At 30.0% G+C, this 11913-nt stretch overlaps 1 protein-coding gene across 1 annotated transcript; it reads left to right on the plus strand.

The window, feature by feature from the left end:
- The first annotated feature begins 2983 nt into the window (after positions 1–2983).
- Positions 2984–7545, plus strand: LOC149056289 (E3 SUMO-protein ligase ZBED1-like). Its single transcript, XM_089227050.1, has 4 exons — positions 2984–3199; positions 3416–5066; positions 6702–6811; positions 7279–7545. The coding sequence occupies exons 1-4, from the start codon at positions 2984–2986 to the stop codon at positions 7543–7545; spliced, it is 2244 nt and encodes a 747-aa protein (XP_089083176.1).
- The last annotated feature ends 4368 nt before the right edge of the window (positions 7546–11913 follow it).

The raw sequence follows: 11913 nt of genomic DNA on the forward strand, positions 1-11913 counted from the left end.
TGTACTTGTCTAACTTCTTTATTCAATGTGCATGTGCTCAAATGATACTTTATATGAGAAGAGGTACAATATTTGATTTGTTAAAAAACAAAATTATCATTAAAAAACTTAAATTCTAATAGGCATTTACATGTTCAAAGTATCCATATGGTAAACAGCATTAAATAGATATATTAAATCTATAATAATAATTAACACATTATTTTGTATTAGTTAAAGCTATACACAGTTATATGTATATTATATGTATAAAAAAATAAATTAAGTTAATTTATTGTTAATAATATGCCATTAAGGTCCATTATTAGATATGGTTATTATATAATATATTGTACATTTATTATTAATTGTTATTGCACTCATTTATCATTGAAAATACCATTGGTTATTACCAATGACCTTAGAATAAAGGTTATTACTTTTGATAATACCATAGAATACCTAAATAACTAAAATTAATTTTGCCAATAGTGTGTGTAGGATGGTAGGATGGTAGGATTAATAAGTTTGAAGTCGTATTCAGTGCTTACTGTTTAGATTTTTGTTTTTATTATTAATTTAAAAATCTTAAAATTAATGAACTAAGCAAGTTCGTTGGGGTGTGAATGTTTGGTGTGGGATTATTGATGAGTATTTAATTGGTCCATATTTTTTTGAGGAAAATCTTAATGGCAATAAGTATCTTGGTTTTTTGAAAGATGATATACCCATACTATTGGAAAATATTTCACTTCAACAGCGCTTGAATTTGATTTGGCAGCAAGATGGTGCACCAGCACATAATACCTTGGCTGTACGTGCATACCTCAATAAGATATATTGGTAACACTGTATTTTCTTTATGATAGACAGTTGTATTAGTTGTAATGATAAACCATGGACAACAGTAACTTTTATGGACTAAACACTAAAATAATTCTGTATTTCCGTATAATACGGTATTCTATGGTGTGTTTGAGCCTAGTGATGGTTAACAGTGACAAAATTTGGTCACCGCGACAATGGTGACAGCTACTATAAAGTCACTGTGACTTTTAATGGTGACTGGTCACCAATTCACCATTTGTTTTGCGTAATATATATTTAAGTTACTCAGTGACCAATAACCATCATAGTTAGAGTAAAATCACGTCGCTGTTTAGTTTGTCACCGCGACAACAGCCAGTTTCACACTACACTACAGTGACTACACCGTGTCGTACTGTCGTGCGACTTCGTATTTTTTATGTATATACCAAAGTCCAAAATGCAATACCAATGATATGAATATGATAACATAATATATTATCATGGTTATCCTCATCACGTTTTGGGGCAGTACAAGTGCTTCGATTTTTGACTTCAATACCTCGTTCGATCAGAAAGTGAATCTAGTTGGTACTTTGGGGGGGGGGGGGAGGAGGGTCAAAAGTAAAAAATTCTTAATACTTTTCTAAATAATCGAGAAAAACAAACTAAAATTTAAGGGAAAAATGGGAAATTTTACGAACAATCAGTTTTCGACAAAATCGATTTTGGTTTTTGATGTAACTTTAAAACAAATTACCATAGATACATGAAAATTTCACCGAATGTTTATATAAGTATATTCTATCCACCATGCAATTTTCGACTTAAGGTGAACTATTCATAGCCTCATAGGTATTTGCAATTTTCGATCATTATTAGTTTTTTTTAAATTAATATCGATAATAATTTATTTGTTAGGCAGAAAAGCTTGAAAATTTAATACAAGGCTCTTAACATATTGTTACAATAGCAGTTGAAAAATTAAATAAATTCATAGTCACAATTTTTTTTATAAGCATTCAAAGTTTGAATTTTGATAAAATACGTAAAAATCACAAAAATTCACAAATTATTTTAAGCTAGAAATTCATAATAAATTTTTTTTTTAAATCTAAGATTTGAAAATTTAATACAAGATTCCTTACAAGTTTGTCAATCTTTATCACAAATAAAAAGTCCAACGAAAATTCAAATTAAATTTTTACAACATTGGATTTTCACTGGATTTCACATTTAGCGATTTTCTTATTTTGGTGTAACTCTAAAACAAATGACCGCAGATACTTGAAATTTTCACTGAATGTTTATATAGGCATTTTCTATATTTGATAAAATTTTCAAAATATTTAGATTTATTTTGAGCTGTTTACTGACATTTTAATTTTTCAACTTTTTTAGTTTTTTTTTCTATAAATATCGATAAATATTTATTTGTCGGGTAGAAACACATTTTTAGGGCTCCTAACACATTTTTACAATAGCAGTTGAAAAATAAAAGGAATGCACTGTTATAATTTTTTTTTACAAGCATTTAAAGTTTGAATTTTGACAACATACGTAAAAATCACGAAATTTCGCAAATTATTTTAAGCACGAAATTCATGAAAAATTTTATTTTTAAATCTAAGATTTGAAAATTTTTAATAATCTTTAATATATCCTAGACAGACAAACCGTCTCCGATCAGAATCGTTTTTCGCATACAATAATATTATATCATTGAATTTAAATTTAATTCCATCCATTACAGTAACCCACTTGTAACCTACTGTACAGCAGAGCGACATCCACTTACCCAACTTTTTTTTATTGAAAAATGCATGTACCACTTGTGACTTAAAACTATGATATTATAATAATTTATTTTATTATTTGTTTTTGGTTGTGTACCAGTGTTTTTTTTTTTGCGATCCCCACAGGCTACATTTACGATACATTGTTGGTACTTTTCTATCAAAATAAAAATAAAATATCATTATTACTTATTAGTGCTGTGTTATAAATAAACAATTAAATTCGGAAAATCCTCATAACCTGCATAACTTAATATTCAATTACATATTTATAGGCATTAGCCACACATTTATACTAATTTAAATCAGTTATCATTTAAAGTGTTTTAGAACTTAATATAGTGTCTATTTACTGAGTGATCTTGTTCTATTGTTAATAAGTTAAAAAGAACTTTTTCGAAATGAGTAACTCAAGAAAACTCAGAAGTGATATGTGGAGATATTTTACATATGTTGATGAGCATTATGCAAAATGTGACATATGTAAAACTAAAATTTCTCATAAGACAACTATGTCAAATTTAAAAAAGCACATTGAAAGAAAACATCCTTTAATAAATTTACAACCTGAAGTAGATGATGAAATAAACCAACCAAGTACTTCAAATAGTGCACAAGTAATTACCATTAAATTGTCATCACGCAAAAAGTGACAAAGTGAAAATGTTTAAGGTTTTATTTTGAAATTAGTATGACTCCATAATTATTTAATTATTTCACTTTGTCACTTTTTGTGTGACGACGACTAAGTATAAATTAATTTCCTTTATTTTAATTATGTTGACTGCAGAAACTAGATTAACTTATTGTATTATTGTCTTATATTATGTTAGGCTACTACTCTAGGATTACAATCCATGCCAGCTATAAGTCTACGTCAAGTAAATCCTTCTACATTAATTGTGGAAGAAAATGTTGACAACCCTTCCTCTGAAACCGTAGAGTCTTCAAATCACATAATTAAAAAACGTAAAACAACAAATACTTTGCTAAATTATATACCAAGAAAAATGACCAATACATATCAAAGTCAGTTGGATGATAGTTTATTAAAATTAATATATTTAGATTGTCAGCCTTTTAGTTTAACTGAAAATGAAGGGTTTAAACAATTTGTTCATTTGTTAAACCCTGCTTATAAACTACCAAGTAGGCATAAGCTATCAAAAACCTCATTACCTTTTGCTTATGAAAAGTTATTTAATGAAACCAAAATAAAAGTTCAGGAAGAAGCCTTATCGGTTTGCTTGACCACTGACTGCTGGACTTCTATAAACAATACAAGTTTTTTAGCTGTTACTGCTCATTATGTCGATCCGAATTTCAATTTAAAATCAGTATTACTTCAATGTGCTCCTTTTACTGAAAAACACACAAGTTTGAACTTAAGCATAATCATCCAATCAATTATTGAAGAATGGCAAATAAAGGATAAAATTGTACTTGTAGTGTCTGATAATGCTGCTAATATAAAAGGTGCAATAAGTACACTAGAATTAAAACATTTTGGGTGCTTTGCCCACAGCTTAAATTTGATTGTGCAAGAAGCATTAAAAACACAATCAAATTTAATAAATACTGTGAAGACGATTGTCGGGCATTTTAAGCGAAGTTCAAATGCTAACCACCAACTGATGCTTTACCAGGATAACTCAGGGGCAACACCAAAAAAACTACTGCAAGATGTAGCCACACGTTGGAATTCCACATTTCATATGTTGAATCGGTTTGTTGAATTGGAAACCACTGTAAAGGCAACTCTAGCAATAATAGATGCAGATTTACATATACTTTCATCTGAAGAATGGAAGATATGTAAAGAGTTGTGCCTTGTACTCAAACCATTTGATGAAGTCACAAAATTAGTAAGTGGAGAGAACTATATGTGTGCTTCTATGGTTATTGTTTTGAGCAAAGGATTAGCTGATGTATGTGAAAAATTGAAAAATAAGCCTTTTGATTCTTCAGTGAAGGGAACTATTAAAGTTCTACAAGATGGCATCAATTATCGATTCTCTGATTTAGAAATGAGCAATACCTTAAGAATGGCAACGTTCTTGGATCCAAAATTCAAACATTACGCTTTAACCAAATCGCTAGGAGATCAAACAAAAACAAAAGTAATAAACGCAGTTGCACAACATATAAAAAATAACTCAAATAATACTGAAACATTACCTGCAGTTCCCTCTGCAGATCCAGTTGAAGAAAGAGATGAATGTTGTATTTGGAATAATTTTGATTCAATGACTTCAGCAATAACACCTCAGGGAACAAATACGTCAAAAGCGATCATTGAAGTAAATAGGTACATTGATGACAACATATTACCACGAACAAGTGATTCGTTTAGTTGGTGGAGGGATAACAGTTACAATTACCCTAATTTAAGTACAATTGTTAAAGAAAAATGTTGCGTGGTAGGATCATCTGTTCCATGTGAACGAGTGTTTTCAAAAGCAGGTTTTGTCATTAGTGAACGCCGTAATCGTCTTAAACCCAATAAAGTGAACCAAATTTTATTTTTGAATCACAATTATAAGTTGTTTGAAATGTGAAATATTAGTTATTATTACTAATTATTATTAGTATAAAATAAAAAGTAATTTTATTGATTTTAAATATAGTTTTAAAAAAATAATAAATGTATGTATTATTAATTAATTAATGCAGATTGTTTTTTAAAATGTTTTACAATAGCATAAATTTTTATAAAATAGGTACCTTATGTAATGATGTAATATTCACATGCAATCATTACATAATTTACATAACTGTTGAATAAGCTTAAAGTTAATAATATTTAAGACTTATGTAGTTATGTAAGTAAGTTAAGTTATTAAAATCATGAACTACCTATACAACTAAACAACTTTAAATTTTAAACTTAAATTTTATAATATTAATTAATATGATAAAATGATAACAATAATGTCTTTATCAGTGTTATGAAAATGTAAGCCACGGATTATTAGTCCGTTATTATTATTATTATTAGCCGTCAAGATTTAAGATATGGTTAGGTAAACATTAGATAAGAGAATTTCGGCCATTTAGCTTGTCGCTTGTTATAAAAAAAAAAAATAGAGTGCCCAGTTTCAATCTAACACCAGTGCCAACCTCTAGAAACAAACACCAGTCACTGTCTAGTCACCAAAGTCGCTAGTCACCATTAATTTTCGCAATCGTCGCAGTGACTAACAGCGACACTGTTGTCGCGGTGACAAAGTAACGGCGACGTGATTTTGCGCACATCACTAGTTTGAGCATAGAATAGAGGTGAGATCGTGATCGAAGCTACAAACAGAAGCAGACCAATAATAATAGTAATATTATGATTGTGTGTTATTGTATGTAGGTATTATCGGCGATCAGGTACAAAGATTATCGCCGCTATATCTTGGGTTGAACGATATCGAATTTATTACTTATAACTTCTGGTCTTTATAATTGATAATAATTATTACGACCACTGACCATTGATGTAATCACCTTCGTGGGGTGATCTTCGTGTCTCCCTGCAAAATGGGCATAATAAAATACATTTAGGGGCTCTAAATACTTTATGAACTGATTTGAAAAGTGTGATATCTTTTGCACTGGGACATAAAAATCCTGATAGCTGCGGTATCTGCTGACGAGGTATAACACATTTACATATTACGATAACTATCTCCCAAAACCACCTAACTTTGAGGAGCAATATCTCATCAACGGATTAACGAAAAATGAAAATTAGAACGTATTAATTAATGAAAAAAATAGTTTTATTCAATTATGAAATTTTAAGTATAGGTTACCATTTGAAAATCAAAAGTTGACAGTGGTTTACCTAATAAATATAAGGGTGAAAAATATAAAAAAGATATACAATTCTAGAACAGCATAAATCTACAATTTTGAAAAAAAAAAAATTTGAAAAAAGTCAATACTTTTTCAAATAATGAGTGTTGTTTGATAAAAGAATCACCCTGTATATAGATGATATAATAGTTTATGGTAAAAATAAGGAGGAATATGATGAGAGATTAAAAAAAGTTCTTTAAAGAGCAAGTGAAAGAAATGTGAAATTTAGTAAATCAAAATGCAAATTTAATAAAAGTAAAGTTAATTTTTTAGGACATGAAATAACAAGTTTAGGAGTAAAACCAGATTATAATAAAATTAAAACTATAAAGGAATTAAAACCACCAGAAAATAAGGAGGTGCTACAAAGAATATTGGGAGTTGTAAATTATGTTTGAAAGTTTTTACCTAATGTAGCACAAATAAATGCTCCATTAAGAGAGTTAATAAAAAAATATGTTGTATTTGAATGGACAAAGCCGCATAGTGATGCTTTAGATAAAATAAAATAAATGTTAATCAGTGAGCCAGTTTTACAATATTATGATAGCAAACTAACTTTAACATTGTCAGTTGATGTATCAAAGGACGGTTTAGGTGCTGTACTATTACAAAATAATTTACCAATTATTTATGCATCAAAATCTTTAACCGATGCTCAAAAAAAAAAATGTTCAAATTGAAAAGGAAGCTCTATGTATTGCATTTGGGTGTCATAGGTTTCATCAGTACATCTTCGGTAGAAAAGTTCAAGTAGAAACTGACCATCGCCCATTAAAATCCATATTCAAAAAACCACTAGTATTATGCCCTCTGAGATTACAAAGGATCCTTTATAAAACTACAACAGTATGAATTAGTAGTAAAATATAAACCTGGTAAAGAACTATTTATAGCCGATACATTAAGTAGGATAGAATCAAAGGGTGATACTATATTTGACGACTGGGAGAAAAGAGGGGTTGAAATAAATATTGAAGAAGTGAACAAGTATATATCAAAAAGTGAAAATAAACGTGAACAATTTAAGTTGGTTACAGAATCAGATAAAGAACTGAACATACTAAAAAGTTATGTCATTAATGGCTGGCCAGAAAAAAAGAAAACAATTGAATGAAGAGAATAAAAAGTTTTGGGATTCTAAAGAATTAATAACAGTGCACGACGGTGAACTGTATACTTAAATCAAATAGGATAATCGTACCAGAAAGTTTAAGAAATGAAATGTTGAAAAAGATTCATTTTAATCACATGGGAATTGAGAAGTGCAAATATAGAGCAAGAACTTGCTTATATTGGTTAGGAATGAATAAGGATATAGAAGAAGTTGTGAATAGATGTCAAATTTGTTTAAAATATAGAAAAACAAACACAAAAGAGCCGCTGGAGTGTTCAGAAGTACCAGACAAACCATGGCAGGTGGTAGGAACTGATTTGTTTTACTCTCAAGGAAAGAATTATGTAATGTTGGTGGATTATATCTCTAAATTTATTGAATTTAGAATGATACCAAATTAACTGCATTATACACAATTAATGCAATTAAAAGTAACTTTTCTAGGCACGGTTTACCCGAAATTATTAGATCTGACGGGGGTACTCAATATACATCAGAGGAGTTTAAAACATTTATAAAAAAAATGGAATATAAAACATATAATATCGAGTCCCACTAATGCACAATCAAACGGAATGGTAGAAAGATATATACAAACAGTAAAAAAAATGTTGGTCAAGGCAGATGAAGACAACAAAGATATATAATATCTAACACTACTAGAATATAGAAATTAGAAACACACCAATAGCTAAAGGTTTAGCATCTCCAGCTGAAATACTAATGGGTAGGAAAATAAAGGGGTTGTTACCTATAGAAGATGAAAACGAAAATATACTGAAGTAAGAGAAAATTTAATAGAAATACAAAATAAACAAAAACAATATTATCTGCAATATTATGATAAAGGCACTAAAGAATTAAAAGAAGGGGATAAGGTACAGTAGGGTCTCGATAATCCGAACGAGATTGGGGAAAGGGGTCGTTCGGATTAGCGATTTGTTCTCGTTATTTCAAAAGACATTGAATACATAAAAATATTAATATTAATTATGAACTTTACCATTTAAAATATTGATTTTTTTTTGTACATTGGTTCCCGTTATGAATTGGTAGCCTTGTCCCACATAATTGAAAAACTTTATTACCGGAAAATATTATTTACAAATACATACATAATATGTACATATTATGTAGTATGTACATATTATGGCGATAAGATAATTCTCAAGCCCGTTCGGATTACCGCGTCTTTCGGATTAGCCTGTGTTCGGATAATCGAGACCCTACTGTATATATAAAAAAGAAAAAAGATGAGAAATACTGGAGTCCAGGTGTAATAAAAAATAGGAGGTTAAGATAGGAAACGGATATGTCTAGGACAACTAAAAGGGTGATATAACTAGGAATCCTACTGAATTGCATAATATATTTATAAGGGATGACACAATTAAGTTAGATAACTTCAGAAGACATATACTCTTGATTATTAGAAAAAACATTAGCTATGCGACTCGACAAGATATTGGCCTCCTCTGATAGGAGGGGTGCGGAAGCGGAGCTCACTAGGGGATCTCGAGAGGGGATTGATGCGAAAGAATTAGTGGAAAAAAGAAAGAGAATCGCCGTTTTTTGGGACTCAACGTAAGCTTAGAAAGTACCATTTGGTTGCTGATGGGGAGGAGATGGCTATTGGGAGACGGAGGAAGAATGACTATTAGAGTTGGTTGATATCATTAATTTATTTTTATTTTTTGATGGCACATTAAATTACTATCAGTATAGTTTGCTTATAATCTAGAAATGAGGAGGGGTAACCAATTGGATTGTTGGGAGTGATAGTGGATGAGTTATCAGCAGAAATTACATTAGGTGTGAGGAGAGCACGTGAGAAAATTTTGGAAAAAGTGTGATCTTTACTTACAAGTTTTTATTGCTAAATTGATCAGCTTCTGGGAAATTTAAGTTTACAACAGCCATAATCTTTTGTATTTTTTTTCTTTATTATTCTATTTTTATTTTTTTTTTGTGGTTGGTTTTTTTATTTTTTTGATATATTTACTGTGGTTGGTTTCTGAAACAATGTGAACACCGTGGTTTACTACTGCAGAATTTATCAGTGTGTCTAAATCTTAGACAGTTGAAGCACTAAACCAAGTAATCTTATATTGGGGGAAACCTTAATACGTACTTTGTAAATTAAGATGTAATCAGGTAAAGAAAGTGATTAGGTTTATCCGATAAGAATTATAATAATTAGAATTATCCGTGGACATTGGACTGACGTCCGTATTAAAATTAAACTTCGTAGAGTCGTTACTGTAATTATGACTAACATTGGATATATTTAATTGCATAGGATTGTCGCTAATCCATTTAAAATTTGGAGTGATCGAATTTGATCCATTATTATTTGTTTTATTGTTCTACCCTTTTTGGAATGTACTAAGAATTTAATTGGAACGGGTTAGCTCCTCAATGGGTCACCTAGACTTCTAGACTGCCCTCACGGTAACGATCACTACTCCATTATAATAAGACTAGCATTCTCTAAAGTGCCCCCTGCTACCTTTTTAATTATTATTAATTTTACCCGTTCCTTAATAACGGTCTCCAAGTCCCCAATCGGCTTAGTCGTCCACCGTTCCTAGACATAGTCATAGACATTTCCATTTCCTCTCCTAAACTTCTACTAAATAGTTAATGGGATGTTCTATATAGACCACTACTCTATTATAATAAGGCTACCTTTCTCTAATATGCCCCCTCTTTATGTTTACAAAGTCCACTAACGACCTCTTTATATGAAACATAAATTTACATAAACTTTGATGTATTAACTCTCTCTCCAAATGTGATGATTTCACTGAAACTCCTCGGCCACATCACGCATAATTTACGTTCAATGCCCCCGTGCATAACTAAAAATTTGTTCAGACTGTTTTTTGTTCATAATTTTTATTCGCATACCTTGGTCTTCACTGATTATCACTGATCAGTCACACAATCAAGTGCGGCTTTCGCTTACTTTTCCCTGAATTACATATACGATTATCCTCGACATAATTACTATAATGCGACCCTCTGAATTTAAAGGTGTGAGCTTTATCAATTCTTTATATGTTTAAATATTTATGTATAATATACCTATTAACTGTCGAGATAGTATAATGTTTGGTTAAAATATCAATAAAAATAAAATTTATTACTACATTGTCTTTATGTATAAAATGTATAAAATATATTTGTATTTCTATAATTATTTATTGAATACAAAAATTATTATTGTTATTACATATTTGTCTAATGTACCCATGTAATACCTATGTATATATTTAAATTTGATGTAACTCGCCAATGATAAGTCGCTTAGGTATACCTACTATATTTATAGTAATTACTAATTACTAATTTATTATTATTATATTAGTGTATGTTCACTGTTGTAACTTGTTAAGTTAATAATAATCAAAAGGTACCTATACTACCGGGAGGTTCCATTTTCCTCCAAAAACGAGATACCGTTTTCCTCCACTGACCATTTTCCTCCACAAAAAAAAAGGTTAGTTTCCATTTTCCTCCACATTATTTTCGTTTAAATTTATGTTTATTTTCCTCCAATATTTTTGTTGAAGTATTACGTTCCGTTTTATGAAGATAGGATAGTAGGATCACATTTACTACACGTCATACTCATACTACCTAGTACCTACAGGTTACAGGTTACCATAAAACGGTGTAAACAGGTTCGTGATGCCATGATGGTACCTATTGCCATAATTTAAATGTACTATATAGATAGCCCACGAGTACGTATAATATGTGATATGGAAGCACGTAAATTAATAGTACAACGTCTCATTCGTCTCAGTATAGATATAGCGTACCTACTCGTTGTAATATCGAAAAATAATATTCACTATTAAAATCAATTATTGGACAGGCCAGACAGGGAAAGATTTTCCATACAAGGGGACACGGCCGGCGTTATCGTGCGTTATGTCCGTTTGTACTAAAAATAAATTACAAAACGGAATAAATTAATAGTTAATATAAATACGAACAATCGCCAACGTTCAAAAACAACTCCTTAGTGGCCGTAAACAAAAATCTATTTTAATTCCTATTCCAGAAATAGGTACTTATTAATAATGGTACAAAAACAACACAACCACGACAATAATAATGACTTTATTATTTTTTTATTATATTATAATATTCAAACATTCACAAGTTACAACTCTACGCGAGTCACGACGGCAAAATGTCCATCTCTTTCGTAAGTTCAATTACTCGTAATATTATCATTTATCATTATCAATATCATCATAGCTTCAAAAGGCAATAAATGTATGTTTTACAACTGTGGCAAAAGTAAGAGAAATGATAAAAAATAAAAATACCAAGTTATTCCGTTTTCCCAAAAAT

Source organism: Diuraphis noxia, unplaced genomic scaffold, assembly GCF_037042655.1.
Source record: "Diuraphis noxia isolate RWA-SAM2 unplaced genomic scaffold, SU_Dnox_SAM2 contig0004, whole genome shotgun sequence".
NCBI classification, from domain to species: domain Eukaryota; kingdom Metazoa; phylum Arthropoda; class Insecta; order Hemiptera; family Aphididae; genus Diuraphis; species Diuraphis noxia.